At 32.6% G+C, this 24,227-nt stretch overlaps 1 protein-coding gene across 5 annotated transcripts in view; it reads left to right on the top strand.

The window, feature by feature from the left end:
* GSK3B (glycogen synthase kinase 3 beta) overlaps positions 1 to 24,227 on the top strand; it is a 231,044-nt gene that overhangs the window by 169,000 nt on the left and 37,817 nt on the right. For 3 of the 5 annotated variants that reach the window (XM_051985353.1, XM_051985352.1, XM_051985356.1), the window contains exons 8-10: positions 232 to 327; positions 16,450 to 16,488; positions 19,871 to 20,057. In XM_051985353.1, coding sequence (XP_051841313.1) covers positions 232 to 327; positions 16,450 to 16,488; positions 19,871 to 20,057 — 322 coding nt within the window. The remainder of the gene's footprint in view (positions 1 to 231; positions 328 to 16,449; positions 16,489 to 19,870; positions 20,058 to 24,227) is intronic. The other 2 variants (XM_051985355.1, XM_051985354.1) reach the window with 1 other exon arrangement.

Genomic DNA, 24,227 nt, shown 5'->3' with positions numbered 1-24,227 from the left:
TTATCTTGCTCAGTTTCTCCGGCATTACATTTTGGAGGCTTCCCACCGAGATCTTAGAAAATGAGCAGGATTAGAGATAAGAGACTTTTGGGTCTCTGCCTTGGGTGCCAGGGTGACTATGGATCTGAATTTTTGGCCTGTAGAGGCCGGCCCCCCTGGATTTTTTAGCTCATTCTTTTCCCACCACAGTCTGAAAAGGTCAAAGTCAATGATTTTGTTTTTTCTGTTTAGGTCCTGGGAACACCAACACGAGAGCAAATTCGAGAAATGAATCCAAACTACACTGAATTCAAATTTCCTCAGATTAAGGCACATCCTTGGACTAAGGTGAGTCTAAATGAGTGGAATGAGTAAGGCATAAAGGCCAGAATTATACTAAATGGTATTAGTTTAAAATTTAGTTTTTCCTTGAATTTTAAACAAAACCAATTCAAAGCCTATTAGTTAAATACAAGGTATTATAGCAGTTCAATTGAGTGTTCATTGATAATGTTCATAGTATGAACCCATTTTGATTGCTTATAAAGACATTTACTACTCCAAATGTGTTTTTACAAGGTCATAATGACATGCTTATATTAGTAGTCTAGTCTATAGAGTTTGGAAAAAGGTACAAGATCTTGTGTGAGTTATAATAACCATTTTGAGCCCTAAATGCTTTTTTCTTTTACTTATGTGGTAAATATTACCACAAAGATAGCATGCAATTTTTTTTTTCCAGTTCAATGGTCTTACTATTGAAAATTAGCCTTTAAAGTTATATGTTCTTTCTTCCAACTACTTCACTCCACCCCCGCCCCCTCTGGTTACTTTCTCCTTGGTGCTCTGGGGCAAAAATCATTAAAGGATATCATACATTGAATGATCTAAAATGATCTTAGAAATCAGCTATTTCAGTTCCTTCTGTTGTACCTTTGCACAGGTACAACCAGAGAAGTTGTGTTTTCTAAGACCACAACTGCTTATTTAAAGAGTGTAGCTTAGGATCTAAGTCTCCTTATTCAATATCTTCTCTGCTCTATCTTACTTGCTGTCTCATGTCTCATTGTACTCTTTTTAAAAGAATCAGATAATCACTCTAAAAAAAATTGTAGTGACAAATACTGTTTATAAATCTAATTGTGCTGAAAACAAAAATGATTTGGGTTCATGGACATCTGAATCCTTTGTTTATATAGGCTACAGTAACTTCCCAGCACTTAAGAAAATCTGCTCATGCTGCTAGGTGGGCTTTTTCCCCCCCTAATTTAAATCCTTATTCCTTACAATATTTTAATCTTAGTTTAAAGATATAGTTGGCATAAAGAGATAAAAACTTTGAATATATTCCTGATTTGTTTATTTCTCCTGAGAGTGTATAATAACTAATACCTGAAGTCAAATATACTTTATTCTTCCACCCTACTCGTTACTCCATTTCTAATTTGAATAGTTAGAAAATCTAGAGCACCTCGATATTATATCAGTTTGAGAGACCAAATTGAAATTCATTTCCCAGGAATCCTCAAATGTACCTTAGAACATGCAGAAACCATACTGAGTCTCTGAAGAATTGTTCAGATCAAGGGTGTCCTAAGACTACGCCAGATTTATCCTTGTATTAAGTCATATTCTTAGAACTCATCTTAATTTAATCCAAGATTGCAAACAGGCAAGGTGAGATCATTGCTGCACTCAAAAAAAGGGGGAAGAGGGTAGGGAGAAATTTTTGATAGAGAAGTTTTCAGAATATTTGTAATTTCAATATATTTTGTCAAAAATATTACCAAAGGTTTTATATATCATATTTTCAGATAGCTAGAAACAGTTTTTTTGTCATTTCAAATTTTTTGGAATGACATAATTTATAAGCTTATGTAATATTCATAGCTGATAATTGGATAGTGCTTATGGTTTACAAAGTGCTTTTCTCACAGTAATCCTTTCCACTTGAAAGGAAACTTGTCTGTGATGTAGTGATGCAAAGATCTCTCCTTGACCCTTTGCTGTTTAACATTTTTATTAGTGATTAGGATAAAAGCACAAATAGCATGTTTATCAGGTTTGCAAATAACTCAGAAATAAAGAGATTTAACTCACAGAGGGTGATTCAGGATTCAAAAAGATCCATTTGGCTAGAACAAAAGGAACTGGGAATATGTAGTCTAGAGAACAGTTCAGCTCAAGTGCTGCTTTATACTTGAGGCCTTTCTTATCCCCCACTCCACATGCTTCTACCTCTTCATCTTCACCCCCAAATTATTGCATTGTATTTCTTTTCATATATATATGTGTGTGTGTGTATATATGTATGTATGTGTGTGTGTGTGTGTATGTATACACACATACATACACATTATATGTACATGTTGTCTCTTCCTCTAGCCTAGAGGACAAAAATTGTTTCATGTTTACATTTGCATCCTCAGTGCCCAGCATATATCGTAGATCCTAACTTAGTTGGTACCACAATGAATGTCTTCTTCAGGTGTAAGAAGGACTGTCATGAGGAAAGGAATTAGATTTGTACTTATTTGGCCCTAGGAAAAAAAACTGAAGAACAGTAGATAAGATTTATAGAGAGATATTTGGGCTCTATGTAAGGGAAAATCTTCCTAAGAATGATAACCATCCAAAAAGAGAGCGTATTATTCCAGGAAATTATAAATTATTTCACTACAGAACTTCAAGAAAAGTCTATAAAGAACTATTGTGCTATAGAGTATTCTTAGTTTAGGTATGGTTAAAATCACATAGCAGGATATGGATATCCATGCATTCTCTTCTCACCCTGAGAGTCTTTGAAGGAAATTATACAAGTATTATTTTCATCTTCATTTTGCAAACAAGGATATTGCAATCCAGTGGTTTTATAAGTTGTGTAAGTTATTTTATAACAGTGTTGCTTATAATTTGAAAGTAACCTTGTCCTAGCTAGAAATTGGGGTCAGCATTATTGTGATTGAAGGAGTTTTGCTTTCACTAGAGTTATTTTTATTCAGTTTGTACCAGCACAGGGCAGTGATAAATATGTGAGGGCTAGCTTATTTTATAAGTGTACATTAAAGTTATATGTGTATTCCTAAGTAGCTTAGTATTCTAGTGTTGGAGTATACTATGATCTCCAGAGTAACAACTAGTATTTTGAGTAGGTCTATTTAAAGGATTAAGAGAAAAAAGTATATGGAAATAACTATAGGTAGAGAAAATTAGGAACAATAGAGATCAAGGAACGAAAAACAGTAGAATGAGTTCTGCTTATTATTGCTAAATTCCTTGAGGTTTTTAAATCTAATGCTGATGTAGAGAAGTTTACATTTAAAAATCTATCCTGGTTTCAATGTCATTTATGATTGTTAGTGTTCTAGGACATCTATAGAGATACTTCTTCCAGTTTTTGTAGTCAAATTAAAAAAAAAAAACATTTTGGGGGATTTTTTGCTAATAAACATTAAGCACCTACTCTATGCTAAGATCGATGCTAATCACTAGAGATGCAATGTAAGACAAAAAATAGTCAGTGGTCATCTAATTATAAGCAGTCGGAATAAAAGTAAGGGCTTAGAATTTCACTCTACTGCAAAAGAAAAGAAGCTTATGATTGTGCTAAGGAAGCATCGTGAATAATAGAATTTTCCTGAGGTTCCTTCTCAAGATTCTAAAATCAAGAGTTTTTAAAACCTGGAAGGAAAGGGAAAAAAAGAAAACCACCAGGATCTTATTGTTCACTCAAGATTTGCTCTTCCAACATGATGTCCCTTTGGAGAATGGAAGGGAAGGCTAATAGTGATTAGAAGGGCATTGCAAGCAAAAAGAAGATCAAAAATGATGGGGTGAAGTTAGAAGGAAAAAAGTATATTTTGCTAAGTTCTGTAGCTGCAAATATTAAACAGTCCCTGCCTTCAACAAGCTTCTGTTATAGTGCTAGGATCTCTCACTTTCTTTTCTAAAATGATAGTAATAATTATTATATCTTTCTTATGGATTTTTATATGGATAATTACTTTTAAAAATATAAAAGTACCATTCATATGTGAAATGATAATACTGTTCTATATAATTTTATATTATAGAGTAAGAAAACACTGTGAATAGTATCACACTAGCAGTCATTATGTTTAGGTTCTTGCCCTGGTTCTGACTTTGTGACATCTTGTCAAAGGTAAATAGGAAGATAAATTCCTAGTTTCACTTCCCTTTTTTTTCCTGCCCAGTTTATCCAGTTCCCTTGTTCTACCAACTGTACCATTGAAAGGTTGTTAGCTGTGATGGTGTCTTCAGATCTAGGGGATTAAATAAGAGAGAAATCAGGATTTTTATTAACTATAAAATTGTGGTAGAGGTCTTGCCACTTTTATTTACTTTTGCCATCCAATATTCAACCTATTATGTGGCTTGGAAAGTCATTAAATTTTTCCACCCCTTTTCTAGAACATGGACATCTGATTGAACCTATCACTGGTTGACCTTAGTATTTCTTTTGTATTTTCACATTGTTTATGTATGTACTTCATTTTTCCTTAGGGGTGGGGGGACATGTTGAAAAACTCAAATGTTTTTATTTATTTAGAAGCAGAAAATTATGTTTTCTGCTTAAAAATCTCTATAGAATGTTTATATAAACCCTATAGCTCCCAAGTTGAAAAAGTATTGTTTTAATGCTCCTTATTTGTTTCACTAGAAGAATTCTAAAAAGGAAAACAAGGATATACATTGGAGTAGCTAGGAAAGACTTTTGTGTAGAAAATGGCAAATAGACATGATCTTTGAATGATTTTTGAGGCTGGAATTGGTAGAGAATTCTAGCAAAGCTATAGAACTAGGAATGAAAATGACTCATGTGTAATCTATATAAATGAGTGATTCCTTTAATTTAAAGAGTAAGTGGTTGTAATAGGGGACTGGTTGAAAAGGAGGATCTAGGATTTTTTTTTCCTCAATAGTATTTTTTTTTTTCAATTACATGTAAAGGTGATTTTCAAAATAAATTTTTGTAAGATTTTATGTTCCAATTTTTTTCCTTTCTCCTTAATCTTATAGAGGTTATAGATGCACATTCCTTTTAAATATATTTACATATTTGTTATATTGTTCAAGAAAGATCATAGCAAAAGGAAAAAAAAAACCATGAGAAAGAAAAGACAAACAAAAAAAAGTTTATATAGTTCTCTCTCTAGATGTGCTTGGTATTTTCCATCCCAAATCTATTGAAATTGTCTTGAAGCGCTGTATTGTTGAAAAGAATTAAGTCTGTCATAGTTAATCATCACACCGTCTTGCTGTTACTATGTACAATGTTCTCCTGGTTCTGCTCACTTCACTCAGCATCAGTTCATGTCATTCTTTTCAGGCTTTTCTAAAATCAGCCTTTTCATTTTGTTTATAGAACATATGAGTATTCGATTACATTCATATAACATAACTTATTCACCCATTCCCCAATTGCTAGGTATCCACTCAATTTCTAATTTCTTGCAAAAAGAGTTTCTATAAATATTATTGTAACATGTGGGTTCTTTTTCTTCTTTTATGTTCTCTTTAGGATACAGACTCAGTAGTACATTTAAAGTTAATATGTGTATTCCTAAGTAGCTTAGTATTCTAGTTTTGGAGTATACTATAATCTCCAGAGCAACAACTAGTATTTTGAGGGAGTAGGTATAGATAAGGGATTAAGAGAAAAAAGTATATGGAAAGGATTAAATCAAAGGTATGCACTGTTTTATACCCTTTGTTAATTGTTCCAATTTGCTCTTCAGAATGAAGTGATCTAGACTTTAAAAGACTGTCAAAACAGCATCATTCTTTTGAACTTGATCCAATATGCAATAAGATTCTTAAGTAGAGAAGCTACGTAATAAAAGAAATAGTTGAGTATAGGATGAATGAAGAAATACGAGGGTTAACTATAAAAAATGGTGATTGGTATTCATTTACTAACTTAAAAAAAGAGATTCTTTTAAAAAGAGAACATGGGTAATTATATGGGGGGAGGAAGTACCCAGCAAGTCATGAATACATGGTAAATTTAGCATAAAACCACAAAAAAAGGCTTTGAGAAAACAGTCAAAATTATCATAAGATAATTCTTTTTCTATTTACTTCTCTATTCATTTTTCCAGGTTTCCTAGTTTCAGATCTAACATTTTTTTCAGTAGGTAGCAGTGCCAATCAATATCCATTAAGTGATTTGTTATCTAAAGCTTAAAGCCCTCTTTAAAATTATGTGTTCCTTATCATATTCTGATAAATTTAACATCTTTGAACAACTACTTTCTTTTGTCCTACCAGGCCTATTAAAACACTCATAAGAAATATTATGGTCTCCTATTTTTTGAATATTCTTGAGTTTTTATTCTCACAAATAAAACTATAATAAAAATGTTAATATTCACAAATATACACACAATTTTTTTTCCTCCTTTTGCTTTGTTAAAGCAATGAATTCAGACTTAAAACTCGCATTTTTATAATTTAAGTTATAGTATCAAAGTCAGAAGTTAAGCATTTTTTATCTATGATCCCCTTCCTCCTCCCAGTTTAGGTTGCTAAGATGGTATCAAGAAAATTTATGGCTGAATAAGGAGCCCAGTCTTATAGCAAGAGAAAGGGATAATTAATTAAGAGGACAGCCTGTATTCATGTTCACAAAGCAAAATAAAGACTTAAAGAAAGGCTTTCTGTGCATTGGGTAGATTTTCTCTGGAAGATATTTGGAACAACAAGAAAAAGAATAAGAATGAGAAGATATGAATGGGTTAAAACCTGTATTAAAAGAGTAAGTATTCACTCATGGATCCGTTGAAGTTTAAGTTTATAGTAAGGTTGATGAAAATAGAAGACAGTGTCAATAAATAATAATTAACCTTTGTAGAGCCCTTCAGTATTCAAAAAACATTTAACATGCATTATCTCATTTAATATACCTTTTTATAAACAGATATCATTATAGAGAGATTGAATAATTTACCCAAAGTGAGTATAGATGGTTTGTGAAGAGCCTCATTCTCTCTGTTAGATAAAAATTGGTCATTGTAGCCTCCAATTACTTGGCAGTGATGTTGGGCTAAGCTGAAAGAACAAAAAATGTTGTAGTTTTCTATATATCTATGATAACTTTAAAATTTAACAAAAGTACACAATGGGCAGTGAGTGAGTGGCACAGTGGTAGAGTGCCAGGCCTGAAATTAGGGAAACTCATCTTTCTGAGTTCAAACCTGGCCTCATACATTAACTGTGTGATCCCAAGAAGTCACTTAATCCTGATTGCCTCAGCCTTCCTCATCTGTAAAAATGAGCTGGAGAAGGAAATGGCAAACCACTCCAGTATCTTTGCCAAGAAAATCCCACATGGTCATGAAGAGTCAGATATAACTGAAATGACTGAACAACATATTATGAAAGCCCAAGTCTCCAGGGAAGAATGTTTTTCCTAATCATTCCCTACTCTAGATACCATATTTAATCTCTCTATTGGTGATAAATTAAATGTACAGAATATTACAAAATTAACAAATACTAAAATTCTCTTTAGGCATTATACATTTCTTCTTGCTTATATTCCCAGAATGGTCTTAAGACTCTCAAAATCATCCCAGACATAAGTAGCTTAAGCCAGAAAATCCTGTAATGTAATGACACAATGAACATTTGCACCAAGTTACATTAGGCATCCTGGAACTTAAAAGTGTATCTCAGGAGCCCTGTAGTAGAAGCAGAAGCAATGGCCAACTGACGGACAGTAGTCAGTCTTGTTATATTTCTAAATAATGGTATATATCAGTCTAGTATATTATTATTTTATAACCGTTACAGAATGTTTTATATTTATGAGAAAATTTGCCAGTATTCATATATTAAGATGTTAAAATCCAAGTCTGGATATTCAATTTAATCTTTTTCTTTATGTCTTCAATCTCCTTAGCTCATCAGTGAACCCCAAATTTCCAAGCCTGCCCTAAACTCTCTTCTGTATTTCATTCTACATCTTTAATTGCCTATTAGAAATCCACATCTTCAATCCCTATGGTCTGTGCTAACGCAGCACATCTGAAACTAAATTTTTCATCTTCCTGAGCCACCTATATACCCTATGGACTTCATTTTGGACAGTAATGTATCATTCTCCCAGTGATACTGACTTGAAATATAGGATTATTGTTCATTCATCCCTTGAAATTTTTTCCCATACATAATTTGTTACCCAAGTTTTCTTCCTTTCAGTCTCTAAAGTAAAATTTTTTTCCTCTAGCATTGACAATAAAACCTATTTTTGGACTCTAAACATCACAACTCTTGGTAGCACACCACCTTGTGAGGAACTAGAAATAGTTCTCTAAAGGAAGCTGTTGTTGAGAAGAGCAAGAATACATGGAGAAGGTCCATGCTAGAGAATACATAATTGTAACAGTGTTGAGAGATCATTTCTTAAGATATCTGAAAACAAGCAAATTTATCAAAGGGAGAAAACATAAGGTCTTATTGCTTATTTAAAAAGTAAACAAACCTATCAAGGACAATTGAAGCATGACCCTACAAAATTTTCATGAAAGTAATATCATACATACATGCATCAAAAACATTCTTGATAGATGTATAAGAAGGAAATATGTAGGTTTTCACAAATAGTATTTGCTATAGATCACAACTTTGAAGTTATATGTATTTCATTTAAAATTATGGGGCATATTTATTTGTTTATTAAAACTAAGGCATTTCATTAAAACAAAATATAGTTTTAAAGACTCTTCTTCAATAAGTTATCTTCCATGCAGATGTTAAAATCATATGTAATTTCTTGAAAGATATAACACTAGTCTGTTATCATCAAGCATGGTATAAAACAAAGAAACCTGTTTGTCAGAGATTTTTCCCCATTGTCATGAAGGCTGTTCAGAAGAATTCTCTATAGATGGTGAGATGCTCCAGATATCTCTGTACATAAGTGTATGGGCTATATCAAGCCCTGAGAATATTACAAAGCCTCCTGAATGAATTCCTTAATTGATCAAAACTGAGTTTTATCTCAGTAACTAAGTGATGCAGTTTTTGAACCAGGAGGTGAAAGAGTGAGACAAGAAATCATTTAGCAATGATATCAAAGTAGTATTGAAGTAGGGAGACACTTTGAAACTGGGGGAACCAATTGCAAGGCAATTGTAGTAGGCCAGGCAATGTTGATGAAGACCAGTGCTCGAATAATACTTTTTGTGAGGGAAGCAGACATATATGAGTAATATTGTAAAGGTAAGAATGACCAAATGTGGCAATGGATTGAATATATGGAATAAGATTAAGTAAGAAGTGAAAGATTACATTAGCCTGGCTGACTGAGAAAAGGGTGGCACTCTCTACAGTAAAAAGGAAATTGAGAGAAGAAGTAGATAGGAACATCTGTTTTGGACATTTTGATTCAATGTCCAAAAGGCAATTGGAAATGTCAGATTCAGGAGAGGGACTAGAGCTAGATATATAATTCTGAGAATCATCTGTGTTGGGATAATTGAACTCTTGGGAACTGATGAGGTCATCATGTGAGATCATATGTAAAGGAGAGCTGATGGTCCAGAACAGAACCTTAGAGGATACCTCTCTAGTTAGTGACCATGCCCTGGAAAAAGAAAGTAAGGGGGAAAAAACAGTCAGAGACTTTAAAAGAGAAAAGTCTGAAATAGTCACTATTCTGAATGGCATGGATTTGCCTTGGTATATAGTGTGAAGTCTGGTTAATATGGAACAAGTTTTAGTGGACTCAGCTGCCAAAGTGATGTTTCAAAAGCAACATCAGTTTTAATGGGCTCCAAGTCAGCTGCCAAAGTCTGTTTTGTAAAGCATAGGTTCAGCAACAGCTGAATGGCACAGTGGATAGAACATCAGCCCTAGGATTGGGGGACCTGAGTTCAAATCTGGCTTGAGATACTTGACCTATTAGCTGAGCAAGTCAAATAATTCCAATTGCTTCATCCCTCCACCCTTTCAACCCTCTTCCCCCCCATCCCCCGGGGGAGGGTGAGGGTGGGGACTAGAACCAAAGCATTAAAGCATAGGTCCGACTGTCATTTCCTTATTCAATAAATTCCTAGATTTCCTTATTGCTTTCTGCTCTCTGACCTGGTTCTTCTATTCTGCCAGTCTTCTTTTACTACTGTCCATTCACTACCTTCCCGCTCTATTAGTCAACTTAATGTTCATCACCTCTTTCCCAGCTTTTGCAGTGGTTGACTATTCCCCACATTTAGTATAGTCTTCTTCCTCACTTCTGCCTTGGTTTCCCTGAATCATACCCACTTTCCGCAGGATACTTTGGCTGGTCCTCCAGCCTATAAGGTTACATTCTATCTACCTTAAATATCTTGTATTTACCTACTTAGTTACTTGTTTTTCCATTAGAGTATGAGCTCTATGAGGGTACAGATTGTATTTGCCTTCCTTTGCCTCTAGAACTTAGCAAATGTCAGTAATATAATAAGTAATACATGTTGATTTACTTATTGATATAACTCATCATCCATATCTGTATATAGTAAATTCAGTTTCTCCTTCAAAAATCTCATTATATTATGGCATTTTCAGCTATAAAGAACTATAGTGCTACAATTCCTATTAACAGTATCATTAATAACAGTACCATAATGGTGTTCCAGAGTAGTTCCTAAAATGAGAAATACACACTTTCAAGTGAGATTTCAAGAGGATAATAGAAGAAACTGTGGTTTCTTTTCTTTACTACATCTGCCTTTTTCCATACTCAAAGCTGAAATACAACTAACTCAAAGCAGTGCCCCAGAAGTATACAAATATATATGTAAATAAATAAATGCATAAATATACAAATAATTGTATTCTCTTAGTTATTACTAAGGTTACAGTATTAGGAAATTAATTACTTCCTTAATATTTGCTTCATCAATTTCCTGGTCATTAAGCAACTTTGTTAAAGAAGGAAATTTTGTAGTATTTGAGGTGGAAATACTCCTCAAAGTAAAGCTTTGAGAAATTAATAAGAATTTTAACAAATAATCTGTTGATGATTACTATAGATGAGTCTTTAATTGTTTTGCCTAATTTAATTCTTATGTAGGTACTATACCAGTTGAGTAAACAAGAAAGACTTTGGTCCTTAAAAGTAGTTCATTAACAAGTTTTCATTTAATAAGGACAGGTGAGCTGTTCCTACCTCACAGATGCATATGTATAGGGTATTCCGAGTCTTAAATCTTAAGACTATTGGAAATCCTCTGCTTCTCAGCACCACCTCCTCTCCCCATTTCTCTGATAAAGGTAATAAAATCATATTTTCATGACCTCTGGAAAAGGCATATTACTACCCTTCATTTAAATGTTGTCTGCCACCTAAGCTCTTTTAGGACAAGGACTGTCTAATTTAGCACAGTGCTTGACACATATTAAGGATTTAATACTTTTCATTCATGCATAGTAGATATTCAGTAAATGTGTTAAATGTATTCTTATAAAAATTTATCTAATGTTTCATAATTTCAAATACTTTTTCTTCTTTCTCATAGTAATGCTATTTATATCTTTTTTAAAATGCTAAAGAAGAATCATTGTTCTCTTTAGCAAAGTACTTTTTCTTGCTTTGGTTATATTTCTTTTTAAAGTATTTTTCTATTTCTTCTTGAATTCAGGAGTTTCTGTATTTGTTTAAGAATCCATTCCTTAGGTCTTTAATGAGTTAACCAGCATTTATTATACATATAGTATATGTCAGACTTTGCTAAGCACTGAGGCTGCATGGACAAAAATGAAAGGCTTTGATCTCAAGGAGCATATATTCTAATGAGACAGAATTATATGTACAGAATATATTGAAGATACAAAGTAGTTTTGGAAAGTAAGCTGCTAGCAACTGGAGAGATCAGGCAAGAAAGGCTTCATGTAGAAAGTAGCACTTAATCTACGTCTTGAAATTCCAGTAGGAAGTATATGTCAGACATCAGAAATAGTTACAAAAATAGTGAAAGAAGCTATAGAAAAGTAAATTGACAAGGCCTTTATATTGATGGTAGTATTGATTTGATTATAATTCTAGAACTGGAAAGGTATATGTTTGGAAGTAGAGCACACTAGATAACTGCTGAGTCAAGATCTGTGGGAAATGTGATTAGAACTACTTAGATAAGGAACAAATGAGGTGAAATGATGGGTCTCAGCAATCCAAAAAAGGGTAAATAATATGCAGACTACTCCTTTAAAAGAATAAGATGTCCTTTCAGAGAAACTTCTATTTTTAAAAAATGTATAAAAATAAAATTTTGGTGCTTAGAAGTAGGCAGGTTTCAGTTATTTGAAAATTTCAATTATTTCAATTAATTTTCAATTACTATGCAGCATAATAGATAAATAATACATTTCTATAGTTTAAGGAAGTAACGGATAAGACTTTAAATATCGATAGACAATATAATTTTACCATTTTTATTGGATTTAATTCTTTTGATAGGCTATTCCTTATATTATAGATTTATACCAGGCTTCAATAATAATGAAAAAGAAAAGTGTAATGACCGCGTATTTAAAATCAGCCGGAGTCAGGAATTCAGGTTAAGGGGAAAATCTTCAATATTTATTGAAGTGAAGAGGTGAATAAAGATTGCGATAGCAAATATGGGAAGCTGCGACAGGAAGCCAGCTAAGAGAGAGAGACGCAAGCCGAGCCAACCGTGGCAATGGCAATCCCAAAAGTCTCTCCTCCCCTTCCTTTTCCAACTCCCCTGCCTCCACCCACCAAAATCGTCATTTCCTATACAACACATCAGGACTTGCACAAAGAGTGGGTGGGGGCCATTCTTTCTCCAAGCTTATATATTAATAGAGTATGGTCCAATTACTATTTAGTCTCATGTGCTTGGGACCTCAGTGCATCAACTCAAGCCTCAGCCCATTACAGAAAAGCATTTATCTTTTCTTTTTTCTTTTTTGGTTAATACATTCAATAAATATTTAAATGTACATGATTTCCAAGGCATTTTACTATACATTAAGATTGTTGTAAATGTGAATAATATACTTCCTTTTTTGAAGAAGCATGAAATTTTTATACTTGCCATTTTACTTTGGATTAGGCTCAAAAGTTACTTTTAAATTCTGATCTTTTCCTATTGGACAATTGAAAAATCTTAGTGAGACTTTAGTTTTAAATAAGGTCCTATTTCAATAATCATTGGCAAACAGACATTTTATAAAATTGTTCAGTATTAACCAAAATATTTTCAGATGAAAAAAAATTTTAATTCTTAATGTCTGAATTCTAATCTTTTAATATAAATTACTCTAATAATATTCAGTTTCTGTAAAAGCTTTAAAATTGAGCTTACAAGATTAACAATTTGAGTTGGAATGGTTTTCATTGGTAAGAAATTGATTTAAACATAAATTAATTTCTCAGAGCCCAGGAAAATAATTAAATTTTCTTTTCAACTCATATTTCAAAGCAAGATTAGGAAGAGATAAATTATCAATTTAATTTGAAATAAAATGCAATTTCAGAAAGTTTCTACTTTGTAAATTTTTTGTCTTTTTGTTCATTTATTAAAGTTTGCTTTTAGGTTTTTAGTTCTCATGATACATGATTATATTCCAAGAACTTTAAAAAAATATTTAGCAGTATGACCTAAATGAAGGGAAACCATTTACTAACAAATTTAGAAACCCTTTAAAATTTTGAATGCTAGTGATGTTATAAAATATATCTTTTAATTAATAATTTTTTAAATAAATCTTTTAATGAATTTAGATAAAATTCATTTATCTTGTATTTCACTGATCTAACTGACCTGTTTGGACCTAATTTCAAAAGTTGCATTGTCACAGAGCAAAAGCATGATTATGTTATTTGCATATTACTTAACTCTGTGGCCTCTGATAGTAATTGAATACTATTTACATGATAACAGATCACTTTGTAGTAATAGAGCTTTTTAATTCAGTTCTTTGTATGATGACTGTATATAAGGTTCATGTCAAACATTAAAAACTATCTTCAATAAAAGATGCCCCCAAATCATGTTAAACTAATTAAGGGTGTTTAAATATAAAAAGTATTGTTTAGATTTTTTTTTTCCTCCTTTAACTACTATACTTTGTCCCTGCCTTTTAAGATTTAAGTAGAATGAAGCTTTTTTCCCTAATCAACTAACTAAAGCAGTATAAAGTTCAGCAAATAAATGAAATGGTACTGTGTTTAATGTAATATCTCATTCCGTTTGTTTTTTTAAAATGTAACTAATTTTTGTTAGTAGCTTGAAAATAAAGGCTTAATTGCAATAGGTTCCCTTTTTAGTAATGGTTAAGTTTGCATCCTTGAGCATGTGGTTTTTGTCAGTTGTTTTGAACTATATTGCATGTATTTGGTCTGTTAACTAGAGTTCTGTGGCAGTATTTCATATTTATCCCAGTATCAACTAGTAAGGAAGAGGCAGCAGAACTGGCTTCGTGTTCTATGTAGATTAATTGTCACTGGTTACATCCATGGAAAAATGAAATACATTAATTGTTTGGCTGCTTAATATACAAGATTTAGATTTGATGCTGTCAGGAAGCTACTTTCACATAGGACTTAAAATGGTATGTGTGTACTCACACACACACACACACACACACAGATATACGTTTTCTAAAAGGCTCTTTTGTAAAGCTTTTTAATTCAGTTATTAAAACTTTCTCCACTATTAAACTTGATAGTCAAAGGCTATTCTGGGATATTTAGATTAAAATTGCACCTATAATTTTTAGTTATCCAAATGCAAATGTACTTAGGACATGTTTGCATTAAGTCAACACCAAAAGATACTTAATTTTTGAAAACCGGAAATTGATGTACTGCTAGTTATACTATGGATCAGTATTGTGAGAGACTGTTTATTTCATCTTGTGAAAATGAGTTGCTGCACAGGTGAGGTAGTATTTGGATCACTTTAAAAGTTCATGTCAGTGTTTTGTTTTGTTTTGTTTTCTTTTTTCCTATTTTCTTTTTGGCCTTTTTAATTTTATTTATTTAATTTTGCTTTTGTTTTTTTGCAGGGGTGTTTTGGGATTTTCATGGCCTTGCTGTACATTTGGCTGGCCATATTTAGTCTGCGCACTAAATGTTAGTCTGCCCAGTTAAGTCTTACTTTTGTGCACTCAGTTCTTTTGGTTTGATTTCATGTTTTGTCCACCTAGATGTGTTTTTAGATTGAAAGATTTTTATTCCAATGGGCCGGATTTTAATCCGTATGCTAAATTTTAGTCTGCAGACTAAAAGTAATCCGCGGATTATTTATTTTTATTAAAAATATTTAATTCCCCCACTAGAAACTATCCTAAAAGAATACTTATACTAGTCAAGGGAGTTCACAGCTACTGGTGAGTTATACCATCTTTTATTCTTATGCCTTATAACCGACACCATTACCTCTGTCACATTTTTTTTTGCTCAGTTGTACTAGGTGTTGGTGTACATTACTGTGCTTGTCACCCATAACTGTGACTGTCCCTTAATATTACTGTTTATTGTATATCTTTTTGTTTAGCTTTTGGTGGGTGAATTGGGTAGAATTATAGTTGGAACTGTGTTGAATTGGTAGTGCTAAAAGGCTCAGGATTTTTTTAGAGAGTTATTCCAAAAAGAAAGAATGTTCTTAGGTTTTTCTCTTTTCTTAAGTAATGGGTGCAAGGGTATGAGGGGGAAAAGCCCACAATAGAAAAATTAAGTCCATACCCGCACTCCCAAGGTGATATGTCAATTTCATGAAGAGTCCTAAAGAGATGAAAAAAACGTCAGCAAAATAAACATCCATTAGAGGGGAAGTCAATCCAAAATGGAGAATAATCCGCGGTGGCCTGATCTGTTCTTAGCTCACACAAATTTATAAATTATCTGGTTTGAAAGCTCAAATAATACAAACCAAATATTTTTATTTTCTTCTGAACACTAAATTAGAAATTTTTTATATTGTGTCCCTTGGACATATTTATGGAGAAAAATAAAATTTGAACATAGGAACTTACACATTTAAAGTAGGCTAATTTGGCCCTCCCTTTTCCCCCATAACCCCCATGTCTATGGACAATGAATCCAGGACAAGAGGACTACCAAATACTTTACTTTGGGACCTTGATTACCCCTTTACTTCTAGATTTAATTTTGATTTTAACTTTTTTTGGTTTTGTATTTTTTTAATAAATGCACTGGCATTGGAACATAATAAAATTAAATTAAGATGTTTCTTTACTATGCCTCACCATTGCGCAATCAATTTTTTTACATACACTGTGGCGAAATAATTTTCAAAACTTGGACTTGCTACTATGGAGACTGATGTTTAAAGTTTATAAATGTATAAACATTTTCTATGTCCCCCACACCATGGATTTCTTATAACATTGGATATATTTTTCCTTGCTGGACTATTCTCTTTTGGATTGACTCCCCCTGTTTGGATTATTTCACTGCATTATCATCTTTAGGACTCGTCAGGAACAGGACATTTCACCTCAGGAGTTCGGGTATGTATTTAATTTTTTTTTTTTCAAATTATTAGGGCTGGTCTGTAAAAGGAATTTTGGGGTAAAGGAATTTTGAAAGGCTAGAGATTTCATGCTGCAAATAAATATTTCATTTTTGAAGTAGAATACAAATTTAGGCATCTGTGATTTCAGTTTTTAAATCACTTTATAGAAAGGTTTTTGTTTAAGTATGCTAGATCTTGTCTTCATCACTGATCTCAATATTCACTATGGTTCCAAACAGGCTTAACAATTAGAGGGTTTTATTTTTCTTTAAGTTTCCTTTATTTAAAAAAAAAAGTTTTTGGTTAGTTGTGGAACTGGAGGTTTAAATAGTTGAAGAAAATAAGGAATTGAGGAAGCAGCAGAGACAGAAACTCCTTTGGTAAAAGCCAAATTTCAGTAGTTCTGTCGGTCTCCTTTTCTTTAGACACAAAGGTAACAACCCAGAAGAGCAGTGTTCCTGTTTGGGCTGTAACTTGGAAGTCACTTGCTACTACACCCAGTATTGTGGTCAGAAATCCGAACTCTGGAGGCATTGGGTTTGACCCAACACAAATGACCCCCACATAATCTTCAGGTTAAAGTTTATCCACAGAGTGCCAACCAAAGCTTTTTTCATCATGGGTCACTCAAAGGGTTTAAAGTAACAGTGGATAACTTTGTAATTGTAGGTTAAGTTTGTCTTAACATTTGTTATCAGAATAGATATTATTATTTGTTGTTTTAACTCTTTGACTCCATGAGTCAGGATTCCATGACAAAATGGGCTAATATACAATGCCTTAGTACCAACATGGATGGGTACTTATAGCCAACAAGGCACCAAAGAGGTTTTGTTTTGGGGTTTTTATTTTTGAGAGAAATTTAAATACTGATTTATTGTTGGTTTTGACAGATAATCTTCGTTGATGTTAACATGAAATTTCTCCATTTAAAATGTACTTACTGCCCAGCTACCCTGCACTTGAATGTTAGCAGGAGGTATTTATTTCTATTTTTGGTGATGCTGAGTGGCTTATGTGCTCCCATATTGGTGCAAAAGCATTTTGGATTAGCTCATGTTTATTGAAAAATGCTGGCAACATAATTCCATTAACTGTCAAGTAAATGGAAATTGTCCTCAGGGAGGAGCATCAAAGACAACTGTTCAACTTTGTCTTTCATGTGATATTGGGAGGGAAATTAGGTGATGAATAAGGGTGGGAAACCTCTAAGCAGTGACTTATTTCAGCAGTTGTTGTTGGGACAAGTACTAAGAGGTGAATTTTCTGATCACAGCTTTGGTACCTACAGAACTTTTGCTCTATATGTCCTTCCTGTGGCCATCCCATAGAAAATAGTATTAGCTTTGAGAATTATTATTGAAAAGCTGTGGAAGTGCTCAATCTGTTCCTTTAAGGTTTTTTGTTGTTGTTGTTATTGTTGTTGTTGTTTGTTTGTTTGTTTTTGTTTTTTTAGGTTATAACTTTGTAACTCCCTGTTTCCTATTTGGATTCAACTAAGCCAAAAAAGTCAGGATTTGTTATTATTATTAGGGACCTGAGAAGTAGGTATGGTTCAGAAATGGGCATAAGAGAAAAAGACTTCAGCTCAGAACATGAAATAAATGCTGAGACTTATTCTGAGATACTATGGAACAGGTAGCACCAAGCCCTATATATCTCAAAGAAAAACTTGACTTTTCTTATGAAAAGGATTTTTGCGTATAACTAATAAATTAACTAACACTCTTGAGATTCCAAAATGAACTTATTAAACCTAAGTGATTCCATTATAAGTATTAACCACGACAAATTGCATTATGTAGTGCTTTAGGTTGATAAAACACTTTACAAACATTATTCTCACTTGATCTTGTGTTAGGTACTATTGTTATCCCTATTTTACAAACGAAGAAACTGAGATAGAGAGCCTTTAAGTGACTTGTTCAGAGTCACACAGTTATTAAGTGTCTGAACCAAGACTCAGACTTGGGTCATGTGACTCCAGTTCTAACACTTTATCCACACACTATACTGCCTTGGATTATAAAACGTTTTTTTTTAGAATTTCATGAATAAACAAACTTTTATTTCAAATATTATTTAGATATTTGAAAATAAAAGCAGAAAAGTTGTTTTCCAAATATGTATAAAGGACTGTTCCAAACTATTCCTTGAAATTCTGAGTACTCTAATAACTTTTCTGATGTCCATATCCAGTGAATTGCAGTAGGATATCAAAAACCTATGTAGCATCCCTTGGCTTCCTCTTACCTTGTCTCTTTCCATAAGTGCTTTTTCCTTCTGTGTTCTTCTCCTGTGAGTGTCTGTCTCCATCTTCCTGCCTTCTTTTTCTCTGTCTATTTCCTTCTCTCCATTCCTTTCTCTTTCTTTTCCTTTTTCCCTCCCTGTTACATATCCTGCATTCCTTCTTTACTCCTTGCCTCCTGCCGCTTCCATTCTGGGACTATCATAGTTATTTTTTGGTCTGTCTTTCTTCATTAAGTCTACTTTTATGCCCTATCTATTCATCAGTTCCTCCCTTCCTGACTTCCATTCCGTCTTTCCCCTTTGTGTGCTCTCTACTTTTCCTTCTCCTTAATTGGTAAAGATAAATAACTGAAGCACTCTTAGGTGCTTTGGGAATTAAAAGGGTGGCCTTCAGATCACTTTTTTTTTTTTTTTTATGTCAGTGATCCTAAATAGGAAGGGAAAAAGTCTCCCCACTCTGTTCAAAAAAGAATGATCTGTGTAAATGACCACGGGTGACAATTGTTTAAGAAAATAATATAGTTTTTCCAAAATCTAGGTACCTAAAAATTTCTCCAGATAACTTACAGTTTATTTTTTTTTAAATAGGAAAGACTTAATCATTAACATTTTGCAGGCTTGGGTTAAACAACTTTCTGTTTTCTCTAAGATGTTGACTGCCAAACTTGAACAGTGCTGTCCATATCAACGGTTATTCTGCTCAAAATCATCCAAAAGAAGCATCCTTCTGCCACTGTCACAAAAAGTCAAGAATTTTTAATTTTCATCATCTTGAATTTTTCTTCATTTTCCCTCTATCTCTAACTTCAACTTTTATCTCATCTACATATACATCATTTCTGTATGCATGATTGATTGCTCTTCTGTGTCATCAGCATTTTTAGACATTTTTGCCTTCTTTCCCAGTGGTTTCTCTGAGTTTCCTCATATAGTCTTTCACACTGACAGTTCATCTTCTCTAGTGTGGTGAACTATGTGCAGTTAACCCTTTAAATTTTAGAAGACTCCCTATCCAAATGCAATTTTGTTTGTGTAACTAGTGGGAGTTCTTAACTTATTACTCAGAGGGTTAATTGCTCAGCAGTTACAATGAAAAACAAATCAATCTATCTTTTTTTGTCATGTAGGTCTTCCGACCCAGAACTCCACCTGAGGCAATTGCATTATGTAGCCGTCTGCTGGAATATACCCCGACTGCCCGATTGACACCCCTGGAAGCTTGTGCACATTCATTTTTTGATGAATTACGGGACCCAAATGTCAAATTACCAAATGGGCGAGATACACCTGCACTCTTCAATTTCACCACTCAAGGTAATTTTATAAACTAAGGCTTTTTCTCTTTCCAGGAAATTACATACTCTAAATTTAAGAAATTCTATTCCATTTAGCAAAAGCTATCTGAAACTGAGTCAAATAATACTTTCCAAAAGACAGTCTTTTTCTTATTTTTATTTAAAATAATGACTGTAGGTTAGCCTCAAGAGTCAAATTTATAAATGGGTATTTACTATTTACATTTTCTTTTTTCTGATTACCTAATATGTACCTTTAATACCTTTAAGTCTGTTCCCAGTATTGGAGTTATGTGAAAGGAACCTACTATGTACCTGAGTATTCTCTTAAAGATTGTTTCCAGTTCCTTCAGATTCCCTTCATCTTCTCAAAGATTCCTAGAACCATATAATCTCCATTACTTATATAATATTATTTCTTTTCAATTTTGTACTGAATTTAAAAGTATCTTACATTGAATAAATATATGTAAATATCAAAAAAATGAAATAGAAAAAGAGATCAAAGAATGTACTCGCTATATTGTGAGGAAGAGTCTTAGAGACATAATTAGTGCAAGGTACACCAACCACACCCTGGAAGCAAGTTGAGTATTTTTTGAGTATTTCGGTCATATCAATTCTTTCAGATCACCAGGGAACATTAATTCTTTGTAGTAAGTCACTTTAGTAAGTTAATAATGCAGTTTACCACTTATTCAACTTCCTCCAAAAATATAACTCATGTATGAAAAGAAAACCTTAGGAAAATATATGAAGTTTTATATTTAATTCAAAAAATTATCTGGGCAAGAACAAGGTATGGGAGACTTTGCTTGATAGCAATTCATGTGAAAAAGATGTGTTATATTCATTTAAAGTTGGTAGTATGAAAGCTGCTAAAGTAAAGCTCAAATGTAATATATTATTAAAGTGCGTTAAGGTATAGTCTCCACTTCAAGGGGATAATCTTAATTTTTTTTTTACACTGGTAAGACCACATCTGGAGTGTTATCTTCAGTTCCAGGTGCCACATTTTAAGGGAGCTATTGACATCCAGTGAAAGGCAACTAGGATGGTGAGTGGTCTGAAACAATGTTCTCTGTAATAAATGTTTGAAGAACTAGACTTGAATAAACTAGAAGAACTTGGAAGGGGCATGATAGCCATATTCAAAGATATATTCAGGTAAAAGAGAAATTTGAGTTATTTTCTGTTCTTCCAGAAGGGCAAACTAAGACCAAGGAGTAGAAGTTAGAAGAATGCAGGTTTCAAAAAGAATTTTATAGCAGTTGTAGCTGTCTAAAATGTTTTATATTCTTTTTTTCAACAATTAAATATTCCATAAGTTATTTCAGCAAATCTTATATAATGTAGCTCTAGACACAAAACCCAAGGTGTTTACCACCATTTTTGCATTTTTGAATCTTTAATTTATTTTGAACTTACTCTTTTTTTAAAAAAAAAAAAATCTGGATTTCTATTCTGGGTAAAATGCAAGTATTGCTATATCTATCCCTTTGAACAATAGAACATTTAAAGTAATACAAACTTAATAAAGATAGAAGATATATACACAATGGTACATATTTCTTAAACATTTCACAATTAGTAAATAACATGTTTACATACTTTTAAGTAAAATGTGCACTAGAAAGTCAAAATTAAATAAAATCATGAATTTTACTCAATTAGAAAATGTTACTCTTCCAAAATACACTAATGAAAACTCAATTTCCATATTTAGAAAATGGAGGACAAGTGTTCATATTATGAAATAATAAAAATCTTCAGTCTAATAGCTAAAAAAAAAATAGATGTTTTAAATTGGTTGGCTCTCAAGACATTGAGTGAGTAGAGAAATTTTTAAATAAAAATGATCTTGAAAATATTTTTATTTAAAGTACATATAAAGTATTGAAAGTATATGAAGATTAAGTTGAAATGGCCTTACTGATCCACTTCTTTCTTCCATAAAGCAAAATATCAGTATTATGAATTCACATTTGAGTCTTAAACTAAGTGGATATAGTCACAAGATTATTTGCTTTTGGTATTTTGGCCCCTTAAATAGACAAATAAAGAGTTGATTGCCTAATGAGCTAATAACATGACCCTGGGTAAATAAAAATGTGATTTGGAAAAGTTAACATCAAGTGCAAATTTCCATGTACCAGGCAGCCTCGGGGCCAAAGCTTGACTTCATACCAATGTCCATACAAGTTATTTCATTCATGTAATGCCCTCTGAGTACTATCCAATCATTAAAGAAGTGACTCATTTTTAAGTAATCACTTGAATCCAGTATAGCTCTGGCTTAAGAGACAAACAATTTGAAAGGATGCAGAACAATAATAACTGCTCCTGTGAGTTAGACACAAAGCTGGACAGCCATGAGAGACATGTTTAGATTACCCAATACTGGACTGGGGTAGGGAGGGAAGATGGAGAAAGGAACAATTGTAACTGATACACAAAGATACCAACACTTACCAGAGAAGTATTTTTGTATAGGAGTACTTTTTGGAAGATGATGGGTAAGATAAGGTTCTCTATCCAGAAATTTACTTTATAATCCACTTTTCAGGTGCTCATATTTTCTCTCTAACAAGGACTGTCTAAAGCTCTTTGAATATGTAGGGTCAAGTTTATGTATGATCTGTATACATTTAACATTTTTGGTGGTTTTTTATGTACCTCTATGTCTAGGCTGTGTATGTACATATCAGTAGTCATGAATAAATGGGTGTAGATAGATTTGTTTGTAGGTAGATGACTAAATATGCTTCCAATTTTTAATGGTTTGTCGAAGTTATCTTGGTATGAGAATAGTCATATGTATAAAGCACTTCTAAAACATATCAGAGAATGATGTGATCTTATTTTGTCCAACTAAGTTTGTCTTGAGTCTTAACTCTCTTCAAAGATCATTTTAATTCAATCACATCACATTTTTTCTATTTCAGAAACATTTGATTTCCTATCTTTATAAAATAATCTTATTTGTAATGGAATCTCAGTTTTAAAAGCCCATAATATGAGCATTTTGTCATTATGCAGATACAGTCTTAAACATTAGATGGTAACATTTAAATAATGGGACTTAGGTATAACTGCAAGATTGGTTTATTCAGCAAATATTGAATATATATCCATATTCCTTGAATTTTTTTAAAGTTGTTAAATCAATAACTGTGTTATAGGTGCACTAAATTTTAAAGATTGAGCATGCATGAATAGAGTTTAGTTTTGCAGTTCATCCAGATGAAAGTTTTTAAACATACACTTAGCAGTTATATTAAACTATAATAAAAGAAATTATTTTCTAAAATTTTATATTAGAATAAAACTAGAACACTAGTATTTTTTCCGAATTAAAATAGATAATTAATTCTGTCCAGTCTCCTGCTTTGTATAACAACACAGTTCAAAACACATTGATAATATGATAACTTGGGACTATAACAGTCATCAGTCTGGTATAACATTATCCCAAATAGCCAATTATGACTATTATGTTCCAGGAAGAAGGATGAAAAGCTGGCTCCTTTCATATCTTTCTTAAGCTCATACTGAGTCTAGTTGATAATTGAAGAAGCATTGAAAAAAGAGATATTTAAGAATTTCCAACCCAGTTTCTTCATATCTTCCATTGGAAAGCCCGTAGGAGGCTTATTTTCTTAGGGCAAAGAGATTTTTTTCTAAGGAAAGAAATTCTTCACAAGTGGCTAAAATTGAAATGTCTCACATTTCTTTGTGAATAACTGTACCTGTGACTTAGTGTAGAATGACTTGAAAAAAATATTCATTTATCTGTTTCGTGGCAACTATATGCTTTCAGAAAATAAAGCAAATTATTAGAAAACTAGATCTTTCCTAACCTTTTGAATACATCCAGTTGCATGAGGGAGGATAATAGTGAGCATAAGTGGTTTAAGAACATTAAACAAGTTTTTCATTTATTCTACAGATTTTGATTGAGCACTCACAATTTGATGCAAAAGCATTTCTTTGTGCTAGGCATTGGTGCTAGGGATACAAATTCAATTCAGTAAATGTGTGTTAAGCACCAACTACATGCCAGACACAAAGAAATAAGAACAATAATAGCTAACAGTTTCTTATCCGTGATTGATACTATACTTATTCTTTATTTAAAAAAAGCTACAAGCTAATGAAGTGGGCTTGGAAAAAACATTTCACATTTTCA

Source organism: Antechinus flavipes, chromosome 3 (assembly GCF_016432865.1).
Source record: "Antechinus flavipes isolate AdamAnt ecotype Samford, QLD, Australia chromosome 3, AdamAnt_v2, whole genome shotgun sequence".
Taxonomy (NCBI): Eukaryota; Metazoa; Chordata; class Mammalia; order Dasyuromorphia; family Dasyuridae; genus Antechinus; species Antechinus flavipes.
Note: the sequence above shows the minus strand (reverse complement) of the source record. Positions and strands in the feature narration are given on the sequence as shown.